General features: G+C 47.4%; 1 protein-coding gene across 3 annotated transcripts in view; it reads left to right on the top strand.

Annotated features, from left to right (window-relative positions):
• LPXN (leupaxin) overlaps window positions 1–4455 on the top strand; it is a 42227-nt gene extending 37772 nt beyond the window's left edge. For all 3 annotated transcript variants that reach the window (XM_060400152.1, XM_060400151.1, XM_004016492.6), the window contains 2 exons: window positions 2149–2297; window positions 3135–4455. In XM_060400152.1, the coding sequence (XP_060256135.1) occupies window positions 2149–2297; window positions 3135–3404 (419 nt within the window). In that variant the 3' untranslated portion in view covers window positions 3405–4455. The remainder of the gene's footprint in view (window positions 1–2148; window positions 2298–3134) is intronic.
• Window positions 4456–16359: the final 11904 nt, after the last annotated feature.

Here is a 16359-nt window from a genome sequence, read left to right as displayed (position 1 = left end):
AATAGGTCATAGATCCTGGCTGCTATGTACTTCTTGTTGAGTCATATCTAGAGGTATGTAATGGCTGGTTGACCTACTTTTGAAAAATGAAAGTGTTACTTGCTCAGTCGTGTCTGACTCTTTACTACCCCATGGATTGTAGCCTGCTAAAGCTCCTCTGACCATGGAATTCTCCAGGCAAGAATACTGGAGTGGGTTGTCATTCTCTTCTCCAGGGGATCTTCCTGACCCAGGGATCGAACCCAGGTCTCCTTTATTGCAGGCAGATTCTTTACCACCAGGGAAACCTGACCTACATTTACTGATGCTAAGATTGACCACTGGTTGCAAGCAGTGTCAGCCTCACCCCTCCATTTTCAAGTTCCCTGTTGATGATCATTGCCTATCACCAGTGAGCTCAGTTGTAAAATGGTGACTTTTCCGTCACTCTTTCAGCGTTTATTAGATGGGATTATATAAACAGTACCATTTCATCATTAACTATTTAGTTATCTTGAAATACATCTCATACAGGAAAACTGAAGAAACATTTTACTATGAATAAATGGTTTTACCATGAATAAATGCTTTTATAACCTTATTGAAAAAAGTTTAAAAATTTTTTGTAGCTCTTTTTAGAATACAGCCTATGTATAAATAAATTATACAGTCAAAATCCTGTGTTTTAGAGCCACTGAATGAATTGTTGCCTTCTTCAGTCATATTATCAATTTGATGTATGGTTAATTTGCTAAAACTTGATTAAAATTTTAGAGATTGATTTTTCTATTCTTTTTTTTTTTTTACATTTTATAAAACAATAATTGAAATCGTATATCCAGTTTGGAACTCCTTGATTTAGCTATATTTTCCTGATATATAGGTAGCAAATATTTTCCTCAGTTTCTTGTTTGTCTTTGTCTCTGCTAATGATCTGTTTTGGCCATCCGTAAGTCATTCCTATATATTTTCAATGTAGCTAAGTTTATTAATCTTTAACTTCCTTTTGAAATTTGAGCCAATCTTAGCACAGTTTTCTACTCCCCAGTTAAAGAGGAGCCCATCCACTAGAAAGACACGGCATTTGTCTAGGGCTGTGCTGGGCTTCCTCGCGCTGAGGGCGTCTCTCCAGCTTTGGCAGGCGGGCTCCTCTCTGACTGCGGGGGCAGGGCTTCTCCCTGCGGTGGCCTCTCTTGCTGTGGAAGACGGGCTGGAGGGCACTGAGGCTTCAGTCGCTGCAGCCCCGGGCTCTAGAGCGCAGACTCAGTAGTTGCGGCGCACGGGCTTAGTTGCTCCGTGACACGTGGGATCTTCTCGGATCAGGCGTCTAACCGTGTCTCCTGCATTGGCAGGTGGAGTCTTTACCGCGGAGCCACCAAGGAAGCCCCCATCCATTTCTAATTCACGTGTTTATATGGTTTGAATGATTACATTTGGATTTTTGCATCAATTTGGAAATTATTATTTAATATTGCTTTCTTTTAAAATATTAGACACTTTTCTCCCCCCCAGATACCGTTTTAGATACTGGGGATTATAAAGTGACCAGACCAAAATACTTAGTTTCTTTCAGAGCAAACATTCCAGTCAGAGAGAAAAGGCAATGAAAAAAAGATGAAGAGATAAATACAGGCTGCAGAGATTCTCTCTGATTAGAGGATATTTGAGTTGATTTCTGAAACACGAGGCGGGGCTCGCCATATCAAGGCCTGGGAACGCAGAGGCCGATGTGCAGAGGCGTTGAGGAGGAATAGACCTTAACGCTTATTAAATGCTTGCGCAAATCAGACAGGCTGCCCTGGTGGCTGAGTAGTAAAGAAGAGATGTGGGCTTGATCCCTGGGTATCAGGAAGATCCCCTGGAGAGAAATGGCAGCCCATTCCAGTATTCTTGCCTGAAAATCCCATGGACAGAGGAGACTCGTGGGCTACGGCTCATGGAACTGCAAAGACTCAGACACCACCTGTGACAGAACCAGTGTGAACCAGGCCCGACTCAGAAACCCTGTGGCTGCACTGCCTCGCGCCTTTCTTATGTCAGCCCCTTGACGTAGGCGTCTATCAGTGCATTTTAATGTGGGAGAGTGTACGTCATTGCCCTCTTCTCCATCTCGCACTTGGTTTAAGGTCTCAAACCGCAAGAGCAAACCCTTGCTTTCCCTCTCTCCAGGCTTTCACGAGAAGGACAAGAAGCCGTACTGCCGGAAGGACTTCCTGGCCATGTTCGCACCCAGATGTGGGGGCTGCAACCGGCCAGTGGTGGAAAACTACCTTTCAGCCATGGGCACCGTCTGGCACCCAGAGTGCTTCGTGTGCGGGGTGGGTATCCCCGCTTATCTTCTGGGTTTCGGGAAAGGCAGGGTTCTCCTTTCTGGGGAGCAGCTGGTAAGAGGGTTCACAACTCGGGGCGAGAATTTGACAGGAGCTTCTTAAAAGAAATACACATTTTTCTCGGCCATTAGAAGGAATGAAATAATGCCATTTGCAGCCACATGGATGGACCTAGAGATTGTCTTACTGAGTGAAGTCAGACAGAGAAGGAGAAATGCAGTGTGACATCCTTCTATGCGGAATCTAAAAAGGAAATTAGCTGTGTCCATGCATCACAAAGAGTCAGACACAAGTTAGCAGCTGAGCAACAACGGCAGAAGAAATGAGTTTATTTACAAAGCAGAAACAAACTCTCAGACGTCGAGAGTGGATTTACGCTCGCCGAGGAGGCGGGAAAGTGAGGGAGTCTGGGATGGATATGTTCACCCTGCTATACTGATAGTGGATAACCAACAAGGACCTACCCTATAGCATGGGGAACTCTGCTCAGTGTTATGTGGCAGCCTGGATGGGAGGGGAGTTTAGGAGAAAATGGATACATGTTTATGTGTGGTTGAGTTCCTTTGCCGTCTACCTGACACTATCACCATCTTGTTCATCGGCTATACTCCAATACAAAATTAAAAGTTTCTTAAAAAAAAACACACACACACAAAACACAACATCCATGTGGGCATTTGCTTGTCTGGTTTGCAGAGGGGCGACATTCTAACCTCGGTGTGCCCACTGGCGGGAAACTGGCAGGGATTTCCAGGCTGAAATTTCTCTGACACTTTACTCCTTGACATCTGCACCGCTTGTCTTTCTCTCCCCCTCACCTCCCAGGACTGCTTCACTGGTTTTTCTACCGGTTCCTTCTTTGAACTGGACGGGCGGCCCTTCTGTGAGCTCCACTACCATCAGCGCCGGGGGACCCTCTGCCACGGGTGCGGACAGCCCATCACGGGCCGCTGCGTCAGCGCCATGGGCTACAAGTTCCACCCCGAGCACTTCGTGTGCACCTTCTGCCTGACGCAGCTGTCCAAGGGGGTCTTCAAGGAGCAGAACGGCAAGACCTACTGCCAGCCCTGCCTCAACAAGCTCTTCCTGGTGTGACCGCGGCTGAGCCCACGCGCGCCCTCTTCTGATCTGCTGCAAAGTTTAAGCCAAGAGAGGGAAGAGTACGTTTGTAGTTCCTGACCTTCTTCTGCTCAGTAGGCTTAGAGGGAAAGCAAAGGTGATGGACAAAGACGGGAGCGTCTAGAGGTGACGTGACTAGGCTTCCAGCTGCAAGGTCTGCTCTCAAGCCTTTTTTTTTGAACAATGCAGTTGACTTTTGATCTGGGACCTGCTGCAGTGCCTCTGCACGTGCATTTCCACATGCGCGCGCCCGTTCCACTCCTGCCTTCCTCAGCTTTCTCCACTTTCACCTCTACTGATGGTCCTACAGATAGATCTTGTCTGTTTAGCCTTAGGAGCTGGGTCTTTTAAGCTACCCCCATTTCCCTGTGATTGACTTTCCCACATCACTGCTGTGGGCTTTGTTCCTGTGGTTTTGGCAGGAGGATAGTTGCCTTTCCGCGCTGTGGGGGTCGTTGCTGTGGCTTTCCTCTCGCTGCTAGAGATCACTGTGTCTCGCTTTAGTTCCTTGTGTTTCCCTTCAGCGTGTTTCTCCTTTTCAAGAGAAAGTAGATTTTAACTGGAAAGCTTTGACTCCGGACATCACTGATGAATAAAGGAACCTGTGGTTTTAATGACTCAGTGTCATATTAGTTTGGTAAATGAATTTTCTGCTTCCCATGTTGTATGCCAGGCACAATATGCAATTAAGTTTGTATCAAACCTCTTGTTTACTTCCATACAACGGGCCCTTTTGTTTACATCAGAAGAAATGAAAAGCAGAGACTCCTAGTCATTGACTTTTAATTTGGGCTCGTAGCTTTCACTTTATTTTTTTGCACTTAAGTGATTGATTAAAAGATGGCAAAGCTTCTTAACAGTTTTTTCATTGCTTTGTTTACCTTTGGAGGAAAACAGTTTCCACTAGGCAGTTGCGAAGTCATATTTGCATATGCGTGCATATCTCCAAACTCATAAAGCTGTATGTATTCATTCAATTTTCTTGTATATCAACTGTATCTCAATAAAGCTATTTTAAAAAGTGAAATGTGTGTCTTCCTTCGACTTCACAGTCGTCGCATGAAAACAAGCAGGATGGCTGTTCTTACAGCATCTCTGAAGAAGGATACTTTAAACCTCATTTCACCGTTTTCCAGTTTGGATTAGGAAATCCAACCCCGCCCCGCAAAAACAAAACAAAGAAACTCCACTTACTTATTTGTTCCTCTGAAAAATATTATGAGTAAACTTGTAGAAAAGCTTGTCAGACTAGTCAAGAGTCTGACTTTCTCAAGTTCTATCTCAAGTCAATTTTAAAGGGAGTCATGCTTCCTCAAAAGAAATCTTGATATGCTCTGTAACGTATCTCTCTTACCATGATATTAAAAATAACCATATGATTATTTGTTACGAAAATTTTTTAAATCACTGAGGAAATCCCCTTCCCTGGAGGTATTTTTTAAAATAGGACTGAATTTTTAAAATAGACTGATGTCTTTAGATTATTAATGTGGGGACAGAACTTCTAGGAGGGCAGGAATGGATGAAATGATTCTTGCCAAGCTTTATCCTGTTGGCCCCCTTTATTGGAGTGAATGGTAAGGGGGATTTGAGGGTTAAAAGGAACTGGGAACAGTGAAATTCGACAAAATAGGAACTCCAAATGCGCCCGAGCTGGGAGGGAGGCTGATGAGACAGGGAGCCAGCTGGCCTCTCGTCCTGCTGGCCAAGTACCAGGCTAAGCAAAACACGTGTTCCTTTTCTAAACATCCTCTTGACTGCATATAACTCTGTGATGGTGTTTGCAGGTGTTAATATGGTGGTATTCGTGGTTGGTTTGGGATTTGACGAAAGAAACGGGGTTTTAACCAGAAAGAACGTTCTGGTGGTGACTTTTTTTTTTTTAAGGATTGGCTATTTTGAGATTTCAGTAGAACCTACGTATTCAAAAATGTCAAAGAAAAACCGCAGTTTACTAAGGTAAAATTAAGAAGTGAAAATTTTTATTTTCATAATGAAAGTGGGTTTATATTTGTCCAAAAGGGGATTCTGTCTTCTGGACTAGTGTTTCAGCAACAAGGAAACCACTGAAAAGTTAAAAGTTCTCCTTTTTTAAAAAATAATACTTTTCTCATACTGATAATATACCTGTTTACTTGGTTCTGAGTAACTCATAGGTTTTATTTTATTAATTGATTTTTTTTGGCTGTGCCACGTGGCTTGCAGGACCTTCGTTCCCCAACCAGGGGTTGAACCCAAGCCCCCTGCAGTGGAAGTGCAGAGGCTTAGCCACCAGACTGCCAGGGAAGCCTCCAAAGTTTTCTTTTTACTTTTCGGCCGTGCCGTGCAGCATGCAGGATCTCCGTTTTCTGACCGAGGATTGAACCTGTGCCTCCTGCAGTGGAAGCCTGGAGTCTTAGCCACTGAACTGCTGGGGAAGTCCCCTCTTAGCTTTTAAAAAATAAAACCTACTCTCAAAAGACAGGGTTTTTCCTGCCCATGAGGATATATACTTTTATAGAAGAATGTGCGATTGATTGAAAACTCGATCCTCAGGAGGAATCATTCAGTTTGGCCAATGGGCCTTTGGAATAGAGTCCTCCAAGGTGACACTTAGACAAAGACAACAGTCGTTTTTCCATAGGAGTTCTAGCACCTAACCTTGTAGGATGGCTACTGGCCATAAGCTCCCTGTTTGGGCAGTAGAGGGAGACAGAGTGCTTTTCTCTAGCTTTGCAAATGAAAGTCCCCAGATTCATCCTATCTGCACTCGCTTAGATCACATTAAAATAGAAAAGGAAACACTCAGCCATGTCCAACTCTGCGACCTCGAGGACTGTAGCCCGCCAGGCTCCTCTGTCCATGAGATTTCCCAGGCAAGGATACTCGAGTCGGTAGCCTTTCCCTTTTCCGGGGCCTGGAGGTAGGTGGGTGGGGTGGAGGGGACGGTGTCTTCCCAACCCAGGGATCGAACCCGTGTCTCCTACGTTACTCTCAGATTCTTTATTGTCTGAGCCACCAGGGAAGCCCACATACCCACCCAGTGACTTTTGCTGGGGGAGTTGTACTATGCAGCCCCCCTTAAACCAAACTAGATCATTTCCAGAGTTAGGGTCAGAACCAAGGTTTTAAAAACACAAGGGCCCTTTGCAAGAGATGTGGATACTTAAAAAATCTGGGGACTGGCCAAAAGAGATCAATGAATCTTGACTATGTAAGACCATAAATGTTCAAGGGCAAAAGAGTTTCAAGATGATACAGAAGGTAACCAAGCAGATCTTTCCAGTGCCCTGAGGGAACACGCTCGCGAACTTCACAGAATGTAAAAGCGGAGGGGAGCCTGGAGTGCGGATGTGACGGAAACACGCGGCAGATACTGGCCTTCCTTGGGGCTTAAGAAACATCCAAAGCAGCTTCAGCTTGAGAATCTGAGACAGGAGATCTTCCAGCTGAAAGAGAAGTGAGGAGCTACGACCACGTTTAGGGGCAAGCGTCGCAGCTGTGCACGTGTGTGTGTTCAGTCGTTCGGTCGTGTCTGACTCTCCGCGACCCTGTGGACTGTAACTCACCAGTCTCCTCTGTCCAGGGAGGTTTTCAGGCAAGAATACTGAGTCTGTGAGTCACTCAGTCGTGTCTGACTCTTTGTGACCCCATGGACTGTAGCCTGCCAGGCTCTTCTGTCCATGGGATTCTTCAGGCAAGAACACTTGGAGAGGGTTGCCATACCCTTTTCAGTTGGATCCTCCCAACCTAGGGATCAAACCCGGGTCTCCTATATGACAAGCAGATTCTTTACCCTCTGAGCTACAAGGGAAGCCTGTTAGGTGTCAGCAGGTCCTTAATAAGAACAGAGGAGGCAGTCATCACAATATGAGACCGAAAAAGTGAGTACTTGCCCTCAAAATGCTGTGAGGTTAGTGTGATTAGATAAAACTCTCCATCAGAGCAGCATGTACTCGCTGAGAACCCAGAGGTGAAAGGAGAAATGGAAACCTGCTGGGAAACCCTGGATCAGGAGGAAAGACTCCTCAGACCAGTGCTGGAGCTTGAGCTGCGCTTGTTACGGATGTACAGCTTAGCCAGAAGGCAGCAGTGTCTCAAATCTATCCTCAAATCTATACAGAGTGAGGTAAGTCAGAGGAGAGAAACAAATATCGTGCATTAACACATACAGGAGGACTCTAGACAAAGGGTGCTGATGAACCTGTCTGCAGGGCAGGAGTAGAGACGCAGACGTGTGTGGGCACGGGGCGAGGGGCTGGGGGGGACGGGTTGGGAGAGTGGGGTTGCTGTGCACACAGCACCACGTGTGGAATAGGGACGGCCTCTGTGCAGCGCAGGGGGCTCCGCCCGGCGCTCTGTGATGGCCTGGGGGGGGGGGGTGCGAGGAAGGCCGAAGAGGGAGGCCAAAGACGAATGCACACATCTGTGTCCTTGTACAGCAGAAAGCAGCGCAGCGTGCCAACGCAATTAGACTCCACTGAAACACGAGCGGAGATTCATGCCACGGATGCTGCTTGGTCTAGTGCCTCTCCGTAGAAAGTGGCTCAATCTCTAACGTCACTGTGATGCTGTGTGTTTGTAGTGAGAAAATGTTCTTGATGTCTTACTTGCAAAATGAAAAAAGACAATTTGGAAAATTGTAAGAGAATTGTTATATTTACCTTTATCCTGAAAACTGGTACTTGAAGAAACTTGGGTTAAAAAGAGTTGAGGGAAAGAAAGAAGATATTTATAGTAATTCTGAGAGGAGCCTGTAGGGACGCTTTTTAACGTTTTGGAGGTTGAGGGTGGAGGTTTTCATTATGTCCAATGACACTTGGAAAACATGACTTTCCCTGTCTGGTTGCTTTTCATTTTCAGACATGAGTTCAGATATATTGGAATCTCAGAAGTAAGGTGTGCTTAAGGTGTGCCTCTAGGGGTGCTTAGAGGGAGAAAGATTTTCCTAAAACAATCTGAAATTTTTGAAAGAGAAGGGGAAAAAAGAAGGGAAGGGAGTTATGGGCTCTCTAAGTGAATGTGTGAGTTGCACCAGTTGAAAATTCCAGTGCTTCCAGGAAGCCTGGGGAAACAAGAAGGGTGGCTTATAGCACACTCTGTGGGTGAAAGAGAAACAGTGGTGGGGCTGGGCCCCATCACTCAGCTAATCCCCTCCCACAGACTAAGGTGGCAGAGCACACTCTCTGTGGGGGAAAGAGAGACAGTGGTGGGGCTGGGCCCCAGCACTGAGCTAATCCCCTTACACAAACTCAGCCTGGAGGGCCTCTTAGTTTGGGTTCTCCTGGAAGTGGGCCCAAGACTAGGATTTGTGTGCAGTAGTTTATTTAGAAGCGTTGTGGGTGTACAGGCAGGAGAGCAGGGAAGTGAGACAGGGACTAACAGGCACTAACAAACCGCTTACTGGGGTGGAAAGTCAGAGCTCGAAACTCTCGACGACTTCTGGGGTTTATTAGCCCACACGAGATGACAACCAATCCCCCACCCGACCTCTGCTGCCTCTGCCCTGCCCTCTACGCAAGCTGGATATGCTTCTGACCAAAGAAAGCCCTTAATCTGAGTGACAGGTGCTTTCGGTAGGGAGCATCAGCTTGCCCCAGGTAGTGAGGGCCAGCAGGCACAGGAAGTCAGAGCATCAGTGGGGCAGAGTCAAGAGGAGGTGAGCTGGCGAGAAGAAATTCACGGGAAACATCTTCGACTCTCATCTGGAGTGCAGGCTCGCACTCAGTCGCTCGGTCGTGCCCGACGCTTCGTGACACTGCGGACTGCAGCCTGCCAGGCGCCTCTGTCCACGGCACTTTCCTGGCAAGCGTCCTGGAGTGGGTTGCCACGGCCTCCTCCAGCTGGGATGTATAGTTAGCCGTTTGTTTTCAGAACTTTAATAGGGTACATGCATGCAGGAGAATATTACTCCGCCATAAAAACGGACACAACTGAGTCGTTTATGGGGAGGTGGATGGACCTAGCTAGAGTCTGTCATACAGAGTGAAGTAAGTCAGAAAGGGAAAAACAGATATTGTATATTAATGCATACCTGTGAAATCTAGAAAAGTGCCACAGACGAGCCTATTTACAGGGCGGGAATGGAGACAGAGAGGTAGAGAGCAGATGTGTAGGCATGGGAGTGCTGAAGGGGGCTAGGGTGAGTTGGGAGATTGGCATTGACATAGACACACCACCATGAGTACAGCAGACAGCTAGTGGGGCGCTGATGCACATCACAGGCTGCTCAGCCTGGTGCTCCGTGATGACCTAGAAGGGTGAGGGGGGGTGGGAGGGGGGAGGTCCAGGAGGGAGGGGACATATGTTCACATAAGCCGACTCACTTTGTTGCACAACAGAGACTAACCCAACATTGTAAAGCGACTCTGCCCCAATTAAAATAGAATAAAATGTCCCCCGTTCTAGAAAGCTTAATGCATTTCATTAAGTGTAGCGATGGTTGGGGGGATTTAGGGAGGAAAAGAATGGGCATTTCCATTTTACCCGTGGAAAAATGGCAATCACACAACTTGGCCACAGTCACTCAGTTTTAGTGATGGCATTAGAGCCGGGCTGATGCTTGCTTATAGAATCCCTTGCCTGGGACACTTTCTCTTAGGCTTTACTTCAACAGTGCGAAATACATCTCAGAAATAAGGCCCATGAAGTGAATTTTCAAGGATGGCTGAGGGCCCTGGGGCAAGAAAGTTGACGCAGTGGTGTAACCTATGTTGTTTGGGATATAGTGGCCAGAACTGTAGCCTTGACATCAGACAAACCCAAGTTCAGAGGCTGAGTGCACCATTTACAGACGGTGTGAACCTTAGTTAAGTTATTTATCGTCTCCAAACTTCAGTTTCATAATATGCTAAATGTGGGCAATAATCCCATGTGGGTTTGCTCTGAGGATTAACCAAGATAATAAGTGGGAAAGAGCTTTGTAAACCTCCAAGAACCACACATAAAAGGCATTAACAAAATAGTCCAAGAGGTACGTGAGGAAGTCAGTACAGCTTCCATCTCTAGCATTTCCATGGAGACTATGAAAATATAGCAGGCTTTTAGTTGCATTTATATGATTTTAGAAATCTTTTTCGGGGCCCAGGACGAAAGCTGGTGGAATTGAAACGCTGGGAGATTAGGAGCAGAACTTGAGTGTGAGCTGGTAATCTCCCTTCGCAGCAACATATTGACAAAGCAGCGCTCAAGACGGATTTCCACGGCACAGGACATCCATTCAGTCAGCTGCTTCCTGTAGGCAGAAAGCAGTGAGTCCAGCTTAAGGAAGCAGAGCCAAGGGGGCAAGAGTTCAGGGGCCTTCCAAGGCTGCGGTCGTCGCTGCCTGTTAATGGCCTGACCACAGTTTCAACAAAATTCCAGGAGAGCCCTCGCCATCATCATCACTTGTATTGCCAGAGGTGCTGTACCAAAATACCATAGACTGGGTAGCAGAAAGAAGGGAAATGTATTTTCGTACGGTTCCAGAGGCCAGAAGTCCACGATCCAGGCGTCCACAGGTTTGGCGTCTCCGAAGGCCTCTCCTTTTGCCTTGCTGGTGGCCGCCTCCCCCCGGGTCCCCGTGTGTCCTTTCCTCTCTGCATATGTCTCCCTGGTGCTTCCTCCTCTTCTTAGAAGAACAATAGTGCTGTTGGTTTAGGGTCCCACCCTTATGGCCCCATTTAACCCACATTAGCCCCATCTCCAGGGCTCCTCTGGCGGCGCTAGTTGTATGGAACCCTCCCGCCAGCGCAGGAGACATAGGAGACACGGGTTTGCTCCCTGGGTTGGGACGATCCCCCAGAGGAGGACACGGCGACCCACTCCTGTGTTCTTACCTGGAGAATCCCATGGACAGAGGAGCCTGGCGGACTACAGTCCATGGGGTTGCAGAGAGTCGGACACGACTGAAGCTTCTTAGCACACATGCATCTCAAGATGAAGAAGATGATACTAGAGGGAACAGCCGAGATGGAGGCTGAGATGAGACGTTATAGGAAGGGTCCATCTTCTGTGCATTATGCCGACGTTCTGGGACACAGCCGTCGCAGCTGGTTTCTCTTTTAAAGGCGAGCGGGAGACATATTTCAAAGCACCAGTTTAAGCTGCTCTTTTTTATTTTTCACAAAGAAGCCCTCAGGGTTTGCAAATCTACAAATAGATACTTTTCCATTTTCATTCCTAATGAGAAGCATAGAGTGCTTTTTTTAAGATTACCACGTCTGATGATCTGAATGCTAGTTTGGTGAGTTAGAGACAAACACATTTCTTTTAAGTTGAGCTCCTCAAATTGCATCTCTGTCCCTACTCCACTTTATTAAACCGAGAATCAGATAGAAGATGCAAAATTCGGTAGGCTCATTCTGTTTTCAGGCCAGGTTCTAGGCTCCGGAAGAAAATCTGAGTAAGCCTTAGTCTTTATCTTCGAGGAGCTTACAGCCTAGGAAAGTCACACATCCAGGCCTAATACGAGCTTGTCTGTACAGAAGGACTTCTTGCCTGGCAGCAGAGGTGAGGGCAGTGAGAGACAGAGGAACTGGGAAGCAAACGAGAGGAGGCAGACGATGCACAGAGCTAAACAGATGGTTGGATAACAACCCCGACTCAGTGGGCGTGAATTTGGACAAACTCTGGGAGATGGTTGAGGATGGAGGAGCCTGGAGTGCTACAGTCCATGGGGTTGCGAAGAATCAGACACAACTTAGCGTCTGAACAACAACAACAAAATATCACAAGGCGGTTGGAAGAGTGCTGTAAATAGAAGGACACACATGTGGTTTTCATAATCTCAGCAGAAAGCTGCGTGGTGGAGATGGCTTCAATTTGAATCTTCAAGGGAAAATGAGAAAGGAAAACGGGCATTCCAACCCCGGGGAAAGGCAAGAAGAAAGGCAAAGAGGAAAAGTGCTTGGTGTGTAGGTGGAGAGAGGCGCTCCTTTACTGAGGATCCACTGTGCCTTTTCGGGTGTGTAGGATGAAGTAGGGTACTTGGTAGTAATAAAAGAGAATTAGCATATACCTGCTACTATATGGGTGGTAAAGAACCCACTTGTCAATTCAGGAGACATGAGAAATGTGGGTTTGATCCCTGGGCTGGGAAGACCCCCTGGAGGAAGGCATAGGAACCCACTCCAGTGTTCTTGCCTGGAGAATCCCATGGACAGAGGAGCTTGACAGGCTATGGTCCAAGGGTTGCAAAGAGTCAGACACAACTGAAACAGTTTAGCGCACAGCACACACTGAGTATATAGAAAACAGACAATCAACAAGGACCTACCGTGTAGCACTGGGAACTCAATATTCTGTAATCACCTACTTGGGAAAAATCTGAGAGGGAATGCACGTGTGTGTGTGCACAGCCGAATCACTCTGCAGTAGGCCTGAAACTAACACAGCATCGCAAACCAGCTGTGCCCCGACATAAAATGGAAAGTAAAATGAAAAAGAGAGAGAGATACAGCAAGAAAGGCGTGTTGCGCTAGTTGGGTTTGACTGCCAGGCTGGAGAAGTTGCATGTTATCCTGTAGGCAACAAGCAAGTCATTGCAGTTCTGAACACGGCGGATAGAAGTGAGAAGGGGAAGCAGAGGGAGGTATGAGCTGAGGTCCCAAGCCTCCTGTGCGTGCTCAGAGATTTTACCTGCAAAACACACATTTAAAGATAAAATTACTAATAACTTGAAAATAGCAACTGCAGAGCATTAAACCCCAAGGATGGAGCCCTCCTAAACATGGGTCCCTGTATGATGACAATGCCTGCATGTCTGTGAGGCAGGCTCTGGAGTGGCCTTTCAGAACACGGTTTCAGTAGAATGGGCGTGGAAACAGTGGAGGCTGTGGTGCAGTGGATTGAGGGTATGGCAGGAGACGATGTAGATGACGATCTTAACGGTACAAGGAGGGATACTGGTGGAGTACGAGGGTCTGTTAGGGTGGGAGAAAGCCTTCTGAGAGTTTTGGGGAAAGGATGGGTAACTTAAGCATGCTTGAGGCCACACAGGGTAAGAGCAAGTGAGAGAAGGCATGGAGGGTGGACCAGTAGCTACGGTAACGCTCTCACAGGAGTTAACCAAAGACGGGATCAACAGCATGCTTCGAGGAGGAGGAGAAGGAAGAGGGCACGGCAAGGTCCGAGCTAGGAAGGCAGAAGGGGGCAGTGTGAAATTAGATGGGGTGACTGAAGTGACATAAAATCAGGTGGCCCCAATCTTAGTAAAGCATATGGCGTCACCCGTGGAAAGGGCAGAGACCTCAGTGGGGCTGAGGACTCGTGAGAAGCTTGGGAGGTTCTGGGTAAACTGGCGGATGGAAATGAGTCAGCGGTCTTAGAGCCTTTGGTTCTTCAGTCGCTCAGTCGCGTCCAGTTCTTTGCGACCCCGTGAACTGCAGTATGCCAGGCTTCCCTGTCCTTCACGGTCTCCTAAACTCAACCATGTCCATTGAGTTTCAAATATGTTGCTAATCAGTTTTGTGGCTTTGGGTGGATCACTTCATCTCTATAGATCTGTTTAATCCTCAATCAAATTAGATATTTACAAAATAACACATATTTATAGTGTTCAGTATTCTAGGTACTTTATGTCTGTTAACTTGATTCTTACGACAACCCCATAATGAGAAAGAGAGGTATGGCGAGGCTAAGTGACTTGGCCGAGACTTCCAGGCACAGGGGGCTTGGGGACAGGGAGAGCTAGGGTTTGAACCTGTACATCTGGCTGTAGGGAGGCCAGCACTGGGCCACTGCTGTCTTGGGTACCTTAACCCCTCGTGATCTCTTGAGTCTTAAAAGGCACTGACATCCATAAGTCCACAAAACTAGCATTTTAAGAAGACTAGTATCTTCTTCACTCTTTGTAAGTCCAAAGCGTCTTTCCTCAGTGAACCCACTGGTCAGGGTGCTGGGGAACGTAGGCTCTGGTCCCCCAGCCGGCGCCCCAGTGAGCTCGTCGCAGAAAAGCCTTGCAGTGGCCGCGAGGTGGCAGCATTCAATCAAAGATATGTGGCCTTGTGCTAACTGAAAACTCAGGATTGGCCCCTTCCTTCTCCTTCACTTTTCTAAAACCCCAGAGTATACCTGTTTGATGGTGAAGTCTGGGCTTGATCGTCTGAGGTTCCCAACAGTGAAGGAGTCACAGGAGTCCAAGCCGCAGCGTACCTGCTGGGCACTCAGAGCCTTTGGGAGAGAAAAGGAGGGAGGTAGATTCAGGGCCACAAGGAGCTGACGAGCAGCGGGTTCTCTGCCACCAGCTCCCAAGACTATTCCGTTTTACCTCGCTAGCAGTCTCCATTTCAAGCTGTTTAATTTGGTCTATAATATTAAGCACGGATAAAGGGGAGAACTAAATTATTTTATGGAAACAGACGTCCTGACTAGATTGTCTCAGTTAGGGTGTAAGACGCACCAGGTGACGTTTTCTCTTTCCCTTCTTTCCACTCCCTTTGCCTTTTCTCTTCCCTTTTCCTTCTTGTTCTTCCTCCTCTGCCCCCCTCCCCCTCCTCCCCTCCCCTCCTCCTCCCCTCCCCTCCTCCCCTCCCCCTCGTCCCTCCCTTCCCCTTCTCTCACCTCCTTCCCCCCTCCTCCTTCTTCTCCTTCCTCCCATTCTTATCCCTTCTCTGTCTCTCTTTTTAAATCTCTCTCCCTCTTCCTCTCTCCATTCCCCCCTTGATTGTCGTAGTGATCAAATAAAAGAGCAATGAGGACGGTCTAGTCTTAGAGTAGGATGTGCCGGTCAGAAGATGAGACCCACAAAACTCCAAGACTGGTGCAAAAACATCCTTGCCCTTTTAGCACCTAGCTTGCCACTTACTTTGGCCACTTTTTTTTTTTTTAATAAAAGTTTAAATTTATTCTAACACAAATTTTTTTGTCAAGAAAAATATTTTCATATAAGAAACGGGTTAATAAGCTTCACTTTTTTAGCTGGCTCCATTGGAGAATGAGTCTGTGAGTCCCTGTGGAAAAGAGGACGCTGTTCTAGATTCTGAGAACATCCCTCCTCTTGGGCGTGGACCCCGGAAAGGAGTAGCAGAGCACAGCCCTCAAGTGTAGACTGAGCGAGCCAGGCTCGAGCGACTCCTGCTGGAGTGACGAAATGCCCCAGGCTTGACTGGTGCAGTCCTTGCTCTAATCTTGGAAGCAATCATCTCTCCAAGGAGCCCTGGTTCCTTTTATTAGAGATTATCATTACAAAGATTGGGGTGCTAGGTATAAACTGGAATGTTTACAGCTGTAAGACTGGAGACATAATAGAGTTCTTACAGAGTTGGGTGAACATTAAGTGAAATAACAATTAAAATTTCTCCCCATTTAGTCTCAGAAGGCAGAGAAGGCGATGGCACCCCACTCCAGCACTCTTGCCTGGAAAATCCCATGGACAGAGGAGCCTGATAGGCTGCAGTCCGTGGGGTCGCGAAGAGTCGTACACGACTGAGTGACTTCCCTTTCACTTTTCACTTTCATGCATTGGAGAAGGAAATGGCAACCCACTCCAGTGTTCTTGCCTGGAAAATCCCAGGGATGGGGGAGCCTCATGGGCTGCCGTCTATGGGGTCTCACAGAGTTGGACATGACTGAAGTGACTCAGCAGCAGCAGCAGTCTTAGAAGGAAGTGAAGTCACTCAGTTGTGTCCGACTTTTTGTGACCCCATGGACTGTAGCCCGCCAGACTCCTCTATCCATGGAGTTTTCCAGGCAAGCATACTGGAGTGAGTTGCCATTTCCTTCTCCAGGCAATCTTCCTGACCCAGGGATCGAACCTGGGTCTCCAGCACTCCAGGCAGCCTCTTTACCGTCTGAGCCACCAGGGGAGACCAAAAATATTTATTCATTTGGTTGTGCTGAGTCTTAGTTGTGGGATGCAAATTCTTAGTTGTGGCATGTGGGATCTAGTTCCCTGACCAGGAATTGAACCCATCCCCCCGCCTTTGCAGCATGGAGTCTTAGCCACTGGACCACCAGGGAATTCCCAGAAATG

The sequence above is a fragment of the Ovis aries genome, chromosome 15, assembly GCF_016772045.2.
Source record: "Ovis aries strain OAR_USU_Benz2616 breed Rambouillet chromosome 15, ARS-UI_Ramb_v3.0, whole genome shotgun sequence".
Taxonomy (NCBI): domain Eukaryota; kingdom Metazoa; phylum Chordata; class Mammalia; order Artiodactyla; family Bovidae; genus Ovis; species Ovis aries.
Note: the sequence above shows the minus strand (reverse complement) of the source record. Positions and strands in the feature narration are given on the sequence as shown.